The sequence below is a fragment of the Drosophila arizonae genome, chromosome 4, assembly GCF_054131065.1.
Source record: "Drosophila arizonae isolate 15081-1271.41 chromosome 4, UAZ_ARI_1.0, whole genome shotgun sequence".
Classification (NCBI taxonomy): Eukaryota; Metazoa; Arthropoda; class Insecta; order Diptera; family Drosophilidae; genus Drosophila; species Drosophila arizonae.
In genome coordinates, this window is record NC_142924.1 from 2,381,553 (window position 1) to 2,396,413 (window position 14,861).

The following is a 14,861-nucleotide window of genomic DNA, read 5'->3' on the forward strand; positions in this document are numbered from 1 at the left end:
GCCCACAAATGGTAAAGAAAAAGACTCAATAGAACTGCATTGAATAAGCACAGACTCACACACACTCTCACATACACATACATAAACTTTACATAATCAAATAATACGATTAGTGTGCGTTCCACTTGCCCGTCAGCTGGTGTCATTTGCTTGAGAACATTATTTTACTTGTAGGTTTCACATGCAGCTGTCATGCGGGCTAACTGTGCGTATGTGCAATGCAGCAAAAATTATGGCACAGATGAGAGAATTTATAAAGCGAATGCACTGAGAAAAACGGAACGAAAAAATACTAGTCGAACAGTCATCTTGTTCGACTTTTCGACTGGTATTTTTTCGTTCCGTTTTTCTCAGTGCAAATGGTTATAGAGTCTCTAATATTAGCAAATTTTGAATCGTAGAAATTAGGCAGTTATGTGATTAAGCTTAACATTCTTCTCGATATTTGCATATATTATATTCTGTTTTCTATATTCGCACTTTCATCTTCTTTGTTTTTCTGTCATTTATGTATCTTTTAATTTCGCCTGTCTTAAATCTCCGTTCTTTTGTACTATATCATCAATATTCAGTCTTTCATTTACTATTTATATTTTTATTTATTTTCTATTTACTATCTTGTATCATCTTTCTTTTAACTTCTGTCTTCTTTCGTCTGTCTTCTGTCTCTTATCCTCTATATTCTATTTTCTATATCCTATCTTCTATCTCCTATCTCCTATCTCCTATCTCCCATCTTCTATCTCCTATCTGCTATATTTCACCTTCCTTTTTCTCTCAGTGTATTTTGTTTGTCTAGATAGTAAGTAAGCACATTGTAATTGATAACAGCAATTGGCATTGCAACACCCGCTAACAACTTTATTGTGATGCTGCTGTTGAGATGTCAAGAGCCTGTAAGAGAAAGACAGAGAGAGAGAGAGAGAGAGAGAGAGAGAGAGAGAGAGAGAAAGACAGATACTGAGACAATGCGTGTAATCTAGTTGTTGTGGTTGTAGTGCCCAAAATAGAAAAAAGGCAGAAAAAATAAACTTGACTGCATTCGCTGCTTTGACACATTCGCTTGTGGGTTGTGGGTGATAACTTTCAACGGTTTCACGGTGGAAATTGGCTGCGACCCAAAGGCGGGCTGCAGCCTGTGGGAAATTAATGAATTAAGAGAGAGAGACTCTGGCCTGGCGGTAAGAAGAAACAACAAAAATAAAAAGGAAAAAAAATGGAAATAAGTAATGCTCACATTACATTAGCGGCAGCCGTCGCAGTTGCAGTTGCTGCTGCAGTTGTTGCTGTTGTAGTTGTTGTCGCTGTTGCTATTGCCGCCAAGTGGCAGGCAACTGCTTTAACTCATTTCCACGACACTCAAATGAGCAAAATTATTGCGGTTAAGTACGCGAACGAAAAGATTTTTCCGACTGCAGCTAAAAATCGGAAAGTAAGCAAAAGAAAAGTCCCCTCGTTAGAAGAAGAAGAAGACGAAGATGACGATGAAGACGATGCACAAGAAGAGCTGTTGCTGTTGCTATTGCTATTCCTATTGCAATTGCAATTGGCAAGCGTCGAGGGAATTTTCGTAGCTGCCTTTTGTTCCGACTCAATTCAACTCAACTCAACGCAGCTCAACTCGACGCGACGCGACGCGACTCGACTCGACTCGACTTGATGGCAGATCGTGAATTAAATTTAAACAGCAGAAATACAAAATAAATAAATGGGACAAGTGAGCGCATCGCCAACAGAAAAGACCGAAAAATCTAGCGACTGGTGTGGAAATTATAGGGCTCCATAAGCAATAGCCAGCTGCTAGAAATGGCAGCGTGAGTAAACTAGGGTTATTTGATTTCAGTTAATATTTTTATAAGAATTTATACAGACTACTCTTTATATATGAATATATCGTATAGATACAGATCTGATTAGGATATATGTATGAAAAATGAAGCTTAGAGCAATGAAGCTTTCAGTTAAACTAAAATCTAGCTAGTCTATTCATGGTAAATTATATAAGGTACTAATCATTCATATCTATATCATTCATTTATATTCATATTCTAGTCAACCTGTTCTGTCTGTAACCCTAAGTATCCCCAAGTCAGTTCAATCGTCTAAAATTCAAGTCAATATGGTAAGTCAGTCATTCTATAGTATTATTCTACTATTTATGCTCTACTCATGCTGATTCATAAACAGAATCTAACCACACTTCTGCTAAATCCCATAGAGCCGTGTCCAAGTCCGCTGTGAGTCGTGTAAGAACTCTATGGCTGGTCTAGGCAATTTGGGAACTTGACTATTTTCACCCAGTCAGTTTCTTTTAGCTTCTATCGCATTTAGCACAGACACGCATATCAAGCTCCATTCAGTCAACTCGTGTCACGCTATGTAAAGCACGAACCGCGTTCAACTCGAAGCCAAAAGAGGCAAAAGTCAATGGTGGTTGGGGGTTGAGTGGGGAAGGGGTAGGTGGACCGGGTGCGGGAGCTGGAGGAGGCATCTAACGTCTCTTGTTGCCTTGTCATTGATAGGCCGCAAGAAAAGTGCACAAAAGAAAGAAATCAACATGATCAAGCATTGAGCTAACGATACGCCAGCCAAGGCGGTAGATGCGACCAAATTGGCACATTAGACAAATTGTTGCAGGGGCAACAACAACAACAACAACAGCAACAGCAACAAAGAAAAAAAAACTGCAACAACTCAATAACGCAATGCCAAATGCTAAATGCAATACTGAAACTGAACTGTAGTTCATAAATCGAATATGGTTAAAGCCGGCCGAGGGTTAGGGAGGGGGCTGTCAACAACCGCAAGGCAAAGAAACTAACATATACTATAGCCCATCAGTCAATCGTCACTGAGAGAATTGGAGTTGAAGTCAGAGGTGCGATCAGATGTCAGGGCCCGAGCGACTCTGCCGAGTCGAGACCTTTTCAGACCGCTAACCAGAAGACCGCGTGCACCATTTAACAAAGCCGCACAATTTAAGCCATCATTGACCCATTTACGAGCGTTCACAGTCAGCCACTGGGGATTGATGATGATGCTGGATGCTGAATGTTGAATGCCGATGCTGTAGCTCTAGCTGTTGCTGTTGCTTCTGCTTCTTTTGGGCCTCACCATCATCATCAGGCATAAAGTGTCGCCATTTAATTGGCCTGTAAGGCGGCAACACGGTCGAGTCTCTGAACGCCTCTTGCCAAATATGTCGCTCTCGCTCGCGCACTTCACATGAGTTTGACACTTTGGGCCGTGTCCAAAATTCTGCGTGAGTTTTTAAAGTCATCTTTGGTCTCTATGCACTGTTTGGCCCAGCTGTAGGAGGGGTATATTAGCTCTCTACTACTGTATATATTTTCGGGTTTCGTTTAGTTTGTCAAGCAAAATGTGTAGGTTTAATGCAGCCAATAGGGGCTTTTACCTTTGTCTAATATAGCCTGTGTTTACTGTCTCTGCCTTATAGGTCTTTAGGTGTTGATATCATCTGTGTTATGTATAGATAAATTTCCTTATTCATGTACTTTCTCTTAGCTGACTTGAAGTCCTTCAGGAAATAATAAATACAAACGTATAGATCGCCTTTCTCTGCAATTCTCATGACTTTATTTTTGTCGGATTGATCTGCTTGATGTGATTATCAATGCAAGTGCAAATGAATATGAATTTATGTAAGAAATTATTGATGAATGTATGTATACATATATGTATGTATTCATGTATGTATGCATGTAAGCATCTATGAATGTATACATGTGTATATGAATATATTGATTTATTAATATTTAAAGTATGTATGTATCTACTGATGTATATATTGATGTATGTATGCATGTATATTTTAATGTATGTATGCATGTCTGTGTGTATGTATGTATGTATGTATGTATGTATGTATGTATGTATGTATGCATGCATGTATGTTTGAATGTATGTACCTAGTGATAGTACTGATAGAAATATTGATTCATGTATGTATTGAAGTATGCATGTATGTAAGTTTGCATAAGTATATGTTTTAACACTCAGGCTGTATGATGCTTATGCATGTATACACATACATATGTATGCCTGCACACATGCATCTATCCATTTTAATGCCTTGATTTCAATGCTCTACTCACTCTGCTAAAATATTTGCCACCCCATCTAGACTCTCATTGAACGAATACAGTGTATCTTGCCATCGTGAACTCGTTCGATGCCGCAAGTTCGTGTTCTTTGGTGACTTTGCAGTTGCTGCTGTTTGCCGATGTTGTTGCGGCTATTGTTGCCGCTGTTGTCGTTGTTGTTGCTGTTGCTGTTGATTTAAACAGCAAGAATTTTTGCGTCATGCGCTTTAATTAAATTTTTGTTTTGGCTTGATTTTGTTTCTGTGGTGTCATGCTAGCCATGTCTAAGACGCTGGCCTGCGGAAGACGAACAGAATTTGGAGTGTATTGTGGCAGCAGGAGTCAGCTAGCATGTGATGTCACTCACATGACCAAAACCGGCTAGTTGGCCATTTGAAGTTCATGGCACACACACATAATTACAAATTCATTTGGCACAATTATGCGGCACAGTTGCCGTCGAGTGTTGCCTGCTGACTGCTGACTGCTGCTCGCCAGCCAGCCAGCCAGCCAGCTCCAGCGACACACATTTAATTGCATTTGGCAAACGAGCAACAGTCGCAGCAGCAGCAGCAGCAGCATCAAGTGCCTCCACACAGTGCAACAAATGCAACCAAGTTTATAGCTCTAAAAATAAAAGACGCAACACGCGAATTCCGATTCAGCGAGACAATTGCCAACGCATGAAAATTGCTGCCTAGGCACTAAATTAAATGCTTAATGCAACCAGCCTCCATAGAGATATGTGGAGCTCTAGAGCTCCAGATCTCTGGCTGCTCCAGCTGCTTCGGCCCATTGTGAAATGCTTATGCTGCAAACACTTTGGCACGATTTTAATTTGCTTTTAGTGCTGTAATTCATTTGGGTTGCCCCAGCTCTGATAAATGGAAATGAGCACAATTAGTCGTGGGGGGTGTGCCGCAATCTTTTGCCTTTAACTCCTGGCTGGCTGGCTGCCTACCTGGTGCCTACCTGTTGCTGGTGCTGCCGCATCTGCTAGATTGCATCGGTTTGGCCGCCTTGCAACTGGTTTTATCTGGCGGCTATCTATTTAAAAATTTATCAAGATAAACCGGCCAGCCAAGCGCATCGTATAATAAATAAAACAAATATGAAAATCGTACCGATTGAATTCAAGATATTTTCACCAGAGATTTGTGCAACGGCAACCAATTAGTAAATGCTGCTAAGCTATCAATTATTATTTAGGTTTCTAGTTGGGCATATGTTAAGCTCAGTCTGTTAATGTTGGAATCATGTAATGGTTATGCGGGCTTGTCTATAATTTGAAATTTTATTCTCATGCTTTAGTTGGGAAAATGCTGAATTAAGTCTGTTAATGTTATGTGTTATGTTATAGTCATTTAAATTAATTGAGAGCTATCTATGTGTAATGTTATAATTATGTTAATGCTAAGAAATATTGTTTTTAGTTTCAAAATAGTATCCAGACTGTAAGATGCATTTTAAAAGTTTTCAAGCACTAGTAATTTATCTATTAGGCCTGTTAACTCATATATGTTATTATTTAACAGCTGTTAGCCCTTAATAGCGAGTTCGTGGCGTTTGCTTTACACTTTCATTAGGTCAAAATTTGGTATAAATCTAGCTAAAGATACGTCATATAAATGATATCTTATATAAGACTGTTATATCAAACATATCCAACTGTTAGCTAAAGATGCTAAAAGTTATACTACTGTCAATAAAAGAAAGACAGAAATATATGCATAAGCTTAAGAACGTTATTATGCCAAACATTTGCTGCCTTAGCCGTTACTTTGCCACAGTAAAAGTTCCATTTAACTACGAGCCTTCTTTATAAAATATTAAGTTGAGCGCTCATAGCTAATTTACATAATTCTATTATTCAAAAGTCTGGCATTTAACAGAGTTAATTCTTTTTGTAGAACTGGTAAATCTGGGCTATAAACTGGCGGCTCAGGCAAATGAACTTGTAGTCTCTTTCAACTCTAAGAACTCCCAAACAAAATAAAGAAAAAGAAACCAAAACAGAAAAATTGCCAGTTAGACTTAACATAAATTCAATTTGCAGTCTGGGCAATTACGAAGTCAGCGACTTGATTCGTTTGTCTGGGCGGAACATTATGCAATGCGCTAGGCTCATCAAATGGCCACTGGTCGGACCTGATTGTTTCAACACCAACTGTTCGGCCAACTGGTGGCCGAGTCAACGAACCTCCGACTGACAGCTGGGCGCAAAATGCTGTCCGTCACTTAGGCAGCGGGACGGGGCGCAACCACCAAAAGTTGCGACGGCGCCGCTGACGCCTGCAACGGTACCCAAGCATATAAAGCCCAAACGGACAAATGGAGCACTCGCAAGAACTTCACATGTTACAAAACAAGGCCCGAAAAAAAAACGGAAAATTAATGAGTAGATACGACTGTTAAATACTCGCTCAGGACGAGAAGAGAAGAAACAGGAAGAGAGCAGGAAAAAAGCTGATAGAGGATATGAAAACAGAAGAGAATAGAAGATGAGAGACAAGAAGAGAACAGAAGAAAATGGAGAATAGTAAGGGGTGAAGAGAGAAGAGAAGATCTACCTTCTTCAGTGTTCAAAGAGAGGAGAGAAAATAAGAACAGAAGAGGAGAGCCAAGGAGAGAAGACAGAAAAGGGGAAATCAGAAGAGAAGGACAATGAGAATGAGAGTGAGAGAGAGAAAGAATGAAGCGAAACAAGAATCAGGTAGAAAACGAATTTCTCTCTTCCTTCTTTCCTCTTGATTCGCTCTTCAGAGAAGAAAATGGAGAAGAGCAAACAGTAATCGAATAGAGCTGAGAAGAAAATTGACCATATCACGAGAGGAGCTGGAAACAGAAGAATAGAACAGAAGCAGCAGCTCAAGGCACTGAAAGCTCATATGCTCCTATAAATGGCGTGGGCGAGCATTAAGTAAAAAAGCTGGACTAAATGTGTCCGAGAAATCACCGTGAGGCAGTAGCGGCAACTGCCACGGGAGTATTTAATAACAGCAACAGCAACAACAACTCTAACAACTGTTGCAACTTGGGGGCGCCGCTAATGAGTGAAGCAACTGGACTCGCGCACCCCTAGGGGGGGCACTGTCATAAACAGCTAATAGACGCGTGCAGCGACAACTTGATTAATTGAAACTAAATGGCCCAGCGGCAGAACTGATGCCGACTGTGGAGCAGATGCTGTAGCAGCAACAGCAGCAGCAGCATCAGCAGCAGCAACATCATTGGCAGCTGCGTGCCTTGCAACAATTACAAAACGGCATTTAGTTGTTGCAGGAAATGCAACAAGCGCTTGGTCACAATTAAGCAAATGACAAATGACATTAAATTGCATGCAAAATGCAGAATGTAGAAGAAGAGAAACAATTGCTGAGAATCGACAATCGAACAGCAGGAGGAAGCACAAGGCCAAACGTTGCACGGTCAATGAACGGCAGCAGCAACAGCAGCAGCATCGGTAGCAAGCGGCAACATTCCAAGCTGCTGCCCGTTAGAAGCTGCGCAGTTTTAATAAATTTAAATGTGGCCAACAATGCAATCATTTAAACGGCAACAACAATTGGTAATTGAAGCAGGCACAAGTTATGCAGCAGCAATTGTTGCCTCTGCTGCTGTTGCTGCTGTTGTTGCTGTTGCTGTTTGCCCGTCTGTTCGGCTTATCACTGAAATTTGTTGCAGCTCTTACTGTGCCGCATTTGCTGTGGATAACGTCTGGCAATCTTGCATAATGCACGGCAGCAACATGCAGCAGCAGCAGCAGCAGCAACATCTGCGCCCTAACTGTACCTGGGCAAGCGCTATCGAACGCCGCATTACACAAATAACATCTAATAATAGTAATAATTCAAATTAATTTCGCACCCAGCACCAAAGCAGCAACTATTTGAAATCATTATGTGTTAAAGAGAAGGCGCAATGCGACCGGCAGCAGCGACAGCGACAGCAACAGAGAGATGTTGCCGTCGTGCATTTTATCGCCAGCTAAAAAATCAGCTGCAATTTGCAAAAGAGCGGAATCATTTGCACTATTAAAATAAAAATGAAGACAAAACTTGTAGATAAAGCGAAAATAGAAATAAGAAATGCAATGCAAAAGGCAGGCACAGTAAAGAACAGCAACAGCAACTCTACAGCAACAGCAACTGCTACAACAGCAGCAGCAGCAGCAACCGAAAGCCAATAGAGTGTTTGCAGCAGCAACAATTGCTAAGGAAAAGGCGCAGACGCCGCTGCGGCAACAAAAATTACCGCCAAAGACCAAAAGATCAAACTGCAGGGAAATAAACAACAACAGCAGCAGCAACAGCAACAACAGCAACAACATAAGAAAATACAGTCCCCTCAGCAACAACAACAACATACGGCAACAGCAACAAGAGCCACAACAACAAGTAAGAGTGCCCCAAAATGAGGCTGCTCGGTTAGCAGATACCCTGTATTCACAGTAATGTTATGTATATCCATATATTTCTTTAGAGAAACATAAGCTTTACGAATGGTTATTCATAGTATAAAATAACAATCGGCTTGCTCCACTAGCAGTTATATGAGTAATTTGATAGATTTTTATAGATTTCTTTAAGTAAATAAAGAGAAAAATCGTGTATCGATATATATCGACATGAGAAAATCCAAGTAATTACAGATTATTCAATGGAAGCTTTATTCCTAATCGTTTCAAAAGCAGCTACTACTACTACTATATATGTATGTAAATGCTATTATTATCGAAAATTTATTGAAAAATGAAAAGTCTTCCTACCTATGAAGATCAATATCGATTTGATCGATCTTGTTCAAGTTTAAATACAACAAATTATAAAATGTCAAGGTATGAGATATGCATAAACCCATTTATTTATAATTACTATAATCAGGCGTGTCTTGCTGCTTATACAGACATAATAATTATATAGATAGCTATTCAATGAAAGATTCTACTTCTCACTGTCCCATAGAAGTCCAACTTTATTATACCTCCTAGCAACATTTGCAATGGGTATTTGGTATAAAAAGCAGATTGCCATTGGCACTTGAGCAGCAGCAGCAGCGGCAGCATCGTGCAGCATCTCTTTCGCTCGCTCACTCCCCTGCCTTTCTCTCGCTCACACACTCTCCAGCTCGCTCTCTCTCTCTCTCTCCGTCTCTCTCACTGTGTCTATGTCTATGCAAAAGTTGCTCTCGGCTGCAAATGCTAAACAGTCGCTGGCTAAAAGGGCCACAGCCAAGCTTTTCATTGCTGGTAAAGTTCAAGAGTTGCAGTTGCCAATGCCAATGCCGTGGATGTTGCTGCTGCCGCTGCAGATGCTGTTGGTGTTGCTGCTGCTATTACTGTTGCGGCTGCCGCTGCTGTTGCTGCTGCTGTGGCAGATGATCGCGCTGCGTCGCGTCGCTCGCATATTTTATGCCGTCTTGCCACAAAAGAATGCAGACGCCGCCATTGCGTTGCATATGCATAAAGATAAGCCGAAGAAAGTTGCCCGGTTGCAACTATTTTTCGTTTTTCCTCGTATTTTTTGTTTTGTTTTTCGACAGCAACAGTTGCAGTTAGCCACGCAGCAGCAGCAGCAGCACCCACTCACAACGGCAAATGGCACCCACGATTTGCATGTGTGTCAATGCGATCAGAACGTGTCTTCCATTTGGCTAATGAACCGCCTAAGGACTTGTCAAACGCATGCCAAAGGAGGGCGTGCCACAATTAGGGAGGCAAAACTTTGGGCTCTTCTTCTAGTTGCTCAGCAAATTATGGACAACTTTTGCAGTAAGTAAGCCGCAAGCAACAGCAGCAAGAGTTGCAGCAGCAGTAGCAGCAGCAACAGCAGCAGAAGCAGCCACAGCAGCAGCAGCAGCCACAGCTGGCTCATCTATCAGGTGCATTGATCTATGGCCATTTTTTTAATTAACGCTCGGTTTCTTTTATTGGACATGGACCCAGTGGGAGCCCAGCAGACGTCGACCTGGGTGCCATTTGTTATTGTTTTATGGCGTTCCCATGGTAGAAATTTTCAATGGCAAACACTCCGCTATATCTAGTCTATAGATATCCACAGAGTCATATATATATATAGCTATATGTATATTTATGAGAAAGGCCGCTAGAAATGGAAATCCATGAAGATCATTAGCAGCCACAACACGTACGATCAGAGGGCCGCGTTATGTTTGATCGCAGTGAGAAATGACTGAGTTGGCAAGAGGGGGGCGGGGACTTCAATTAACTTCGAGTGAGAGCACACGCGACAAATTATGTCTATTATAAATGTTGTCATTTAAGCTAAATTGAAACCGAGGCAGGCAGAGCCAGCGAGGTGTCTCTGGGCGGCAGGTTTGACCAGTTGGGAGATGGGTTAGAATAAGTTAGAGTATATGGAGATTATGTGCTGTTCGTAAGTGGGAATGGATGTATATGAATATATATATCACACACTATGTATGAATGAATTTAGTTTAACTTCTAGACTGCATAATTGCATGCAGTTATTATAGTTATAATTATCAATATTAAGCAGTATAGGGGAAAAAAAAAATTGAAAAAAACTGTTTCTTATAAAACGTTTCTGTTGATGCTATAAAAACCAAGTTTTGTTTATAATATTTTACTCTAAACTATTTTTAGTTTCTCTGCTAATATAAAAATTTTAATTACTATGTTTCACTCTAGTAGATTCGAAACATTTCTCAGCTTATCTGCTTCATATCGAAAATCAATAATTAGATGGTGTTATATAAGAAATAAGTCTAAAATACATACAGCTTCTCTTAAACTTAAGATATTACTATCCATCCCAGCTTCTCAGCATCTGCTCCAATTCCTAACTATATGGAAACTCTCACTTATCTGTCCAGCTATCAATGATATCAAAAAGCCGTTCTTATACGCACAACAAATACTTTCTTATCAGGCATTCCTATACGAGCTAATGATTCAACTCAACGAAACCAACTCAGTCAGCTGCCGAACAAATTTGTAAAATCTCCAGCAGTAAACATACATAAACAAATCGAGGCAAGAGTATTACGTGATCGTCATACAAAACTCTAAACTTTCCTATCATTTTATAGAGCACATCGATGACAGGCTAAACGATGCGGCGTTGACATTGAAGCGAAAGCCAAGAACCAGGCCAAAATGCAAAGAATCTAGTCGAACAGCAGCAGCAGCAACAGCAGCAGCAGCTCGATTGTGTGTGTGCGTGGAATGACTAATTGAATGGAGCGAGCCCCCCTATCGAGCGGGAGCCCTCCCCAACCCATCGACAACAACTTGATCAGCTGTCAAACGAACTCAACATATTGCACATTCAGTCAAGGCGAAGACCCCGAAAATTGAAGCAGTTCAACAACGTTTCAACAACATTTCAACAATGCAACATGTTTGAAGCTTAACAGCGCTGCTAACAGCAGCTGTTAACTTAACAGTTAAGCTAGAATTAGGGTCTTGAGCTCAAATTTTTGCCTAAAATGAGTGCAAAAATAAATATTTATAAAAGTAAATAAATAAATAATGATAGAAATATTTGTAAAAAATTGTTAAAAATTCAACAATATTTAAGTAGAACTTTTGCAGACATTGCAACTGTTAGATCTTTGTATCTTTCTACAGCGAGTCAAACCGGTTCGCAAAAGCTGGGAGAAAAGTCTGCTGCGAGACAGCGAAACGGCGACGGCGACGTCGCTGTCGACGCTGACGGCAGCAGCGGCAGCGTTTTCCGGTTGAAAATTTTTAAAAGACGCTGCCGCAACGCGGCCTGAAACATTTGTACCTAGACGTTAGACGACAGCGCAACTGCGATCGGAGCGCGAAGGCTAACGAAGATAGAAGAAGTTTAATAAATAATAAAATCGAATTACATATATATATATACATATGTATGTATGTATATGTATGTATTATATATATAGAAAGAGAGACAAGTGCTTATATCCACAGTAGAGCTGACTCCTGACCAGCTTGGACTTGAATTGACAACAGAGTCGTGCGCCGTGCAGCCAGTTACAGTTAGTTGACACTAATACGGGTTGAACAAAAAGTACGGAAAAGTTAAAAAAAAATATATTACTAAAAAAAAGTAATTTGTATAAAGAAAATAAATTCGATATAAAACTGGATATAAATAAGTAAAGTAAAAGACAAAACCAAAGCGAGTTCCACTTTTCGAAAAGTGCGTGAGTGTGTGCAACTGTGAGTGTGTGTGTGAGAGTGTTAATAGCAGCTAAGCCACCTGCAAGAACTGCAACACCTTTCCCCGGTCTGTTAGAAGAGATGGCGCTCAGTGCAGCCTGGAGCTGCGCCTTGGCGCTGCTTGCAATGCTCTGCGCTCTGCCCGCCGCCACGCAAGCGGATTATCCGGGTGTCATCGAGCTGGTGGGCTACAGCAACAGGCGTGCGCGCACCCACTTCATGGAGAGCCCCAGCTACCCCACCCTGGCGCCGCCAGCATCGAAGACACGCGCCGACATCGAGACTGTTAAGCGAAATATGAAGAAGTACGATCGTCTGCTGGAGTTGGATACGAAGGATTTGCCAGAGCCGCAGAAGGATATGCTGGCCAGGATTGTGGAGCGTGTGGCCAGGCTCAAGGAGACATTGGACATTGAGGAGCAGCAACTGATACAGCAGGAGGCGACCTCGGCGAGGAGCAGCAGTGGCAGCACCAATAGCAACAACAGCAGCAGCACCAGCAGCACACAGCCGCTGTCCACGGAGGAGGCCGAGGGCAGCACATTGCCAACCACCGGCTATACCGAGGCCGAAACGGATCCCACACTGCTGCTGGACGAGACCACGTTGCTGGAGCTGCAGAATACCATGAATGAGCAGGCGGCACTGCAGGCGGAGGTCACGGCCCAGACCATGCTCATGAAGGAGCTGCCCACCACCACCGATGTGAGTGAGACGACGGCAACCACTTTGGGCAACAGCGCCGAGGAAACGCAATCCACCGAGCAACTGGAGCAAGAGCAGGAGGAAATGGAATTGGAGCAGTCGACAACGAGCGGCGATGCGCTGACGGATGCCACCGATCCGGATGATCAGTTTGTGGCCGCACGCTCGAATAACAATATCGCTGCCATCACAGCAGCCGATCCGGAGCCAAATACCAGCACCACCTCGAGTGCGGGCAACCAACGCACGCTGAGCACCATGGGCAAGCACAAGATCCGACCCACCAAGCGACCCTTTGGCCACAAGGTGGCGGCAGCACTGAAACGTAACCCACAGCAGCGGCCCGGCAGTGTCAGCGCCGCAGCCGCGAATGCAGCGGCCCAGTCAAAGCCACCCACTAATACGGGCAACAAGAAGCAGACTGGCAGCACCAGCAGCTATCAGAAGCTGTCGACCAAGCCGCAGCAGCAGAAGGTAACGCCAGCTGGCTCCACCCATCCGGCCACCATGACAACTGCCAACTCGCCCGCCCCCGCCCTGCCCATAGAGCAGCTATACACGCGCACGCCCCAAGCCAATATACCACTTGCTGCAGCCAGCTCCTCCTCAGCAGCAGCAGCAGCGGCGGCGGCGGCAGCAGCATCCTCAACCTCATCCTCATCCAGCGATGCCATGGTCTATGATGCGCATGTGAATGCCTCCGCATTGATAGACAGTCTCAATACGCATGCGCGCGAGGAATACTATCAGCAAAAACTCAACAGCAACAGCAACAACAACAACAAGGATAATAAGGTAAGTGCTGTTAGCCACAAGTCAAGCTGCCCACCAACAACTTTAATGAGCCAACCAAATTTGGTAAAAGCCAACCATAAAGCAATTGCCTTTGACATTTTCCGCTTAATTAGCTTCGAGTTGGCCAAAAAGACAATGCAACGATATATATATATATATATATATATATATATATATATATATATACATATATTAGAGACAGTTTGGCGGGGGGCGGACGGATGGAGATAGCTTAAGAAACCGTTTTTGGCCGAAAATGGCACAAAAACAAAAAACAACAAGAAGAGAAGAGAAGTTGAATGTCAAATGCAGAATTATTGGTACAACTTGACTTTGAAAGCTGCAACATGGGGCAGCAAACAGCAACAAGCGACCAGCAGCAGCAGCAGCAGCAGCAACAACAACAACAACTGCTGACAGCGACAACAGCAAACGACGACAACTGCAACTACAGCGAGAGCAATAGGAACAACAATGACAACACGGGCTCTAAGCCTATGCCAGAGTTCAAATACTCTAGCTGACCCAGAGTTAAGATCTAAGACAACAGTCGAAAGTAGGAAAAAATTCGTCTTAGATCTCTCAGCTATCCATAAAAAAAATATTTTCTGTATTTTGTAAAATTTATTTTTTACGATTTACTAGATAGATACGATCTAGATAGTAATCTATATCATTTATACAAAAGATCTACACTTAGGATCATCAAGATGCTCCTTAATTTCAAACAAATCGACTATATGTCTATACAGATCTATTTTATATACTATCTATCAATTCAAAGGAATATAATATGAAAGTACAGATATATCTATTTGATTTGGCATTCAAAATATATATTTAATAGATTTATGATAATGATGATAATTTAGAAATATTTTAGCGTGCATCTTTTACATATTCATATCTCAAATTTGTCTGGATTAACTACAAAATATTTTAAAGAAAATCCCTTGATATAATCAGAGCTTTCAGTTGCAACTTCAATTGGCATATTACTCGTATAGTAAATCTCTAGTTCTAAATAACTCTATAGATTGAATTTCTTATAAAAAATGTAACTCAAG

At 41.8% G+C, this 14,861-nt stretch overlaps 2 protein-coding genes across 4 annotated transcripts in view; one reads left to right on the forward strand and one right to left on the reverse strand.

Annotated features, from left to right (window-relative positions):
- LOC108612731 (elongation factor-like GTPase 1) overlaps positions 1 to 14,861 on the reverse strand; it is an 89,837-nt gene that overhangs the window by 38,797 nt on the left and 36,179 nt on the right. The window lies entirely within an intron of this gene.
- dsx-c73A (doublesex cognate 73A) overlaps positions 11,870 to 14,861 on the forward strand; it is a 37,178-nt gene continuing 34,186 nt past the window's right edge. Inside the window, exon 1 of the mRNA XM_018005711.2 lies at positions 11,870 to 13,794. Within this exon, the coding sequence (XP_017861200.1) occupies positions 12,376 to 13,794 (1,419 nt within the window). The 5' untranslated portion in view covers positions 11,870 to 12,375. The remainder of the gene's footprint in view (positions 13,795 to 14,861) is intronic.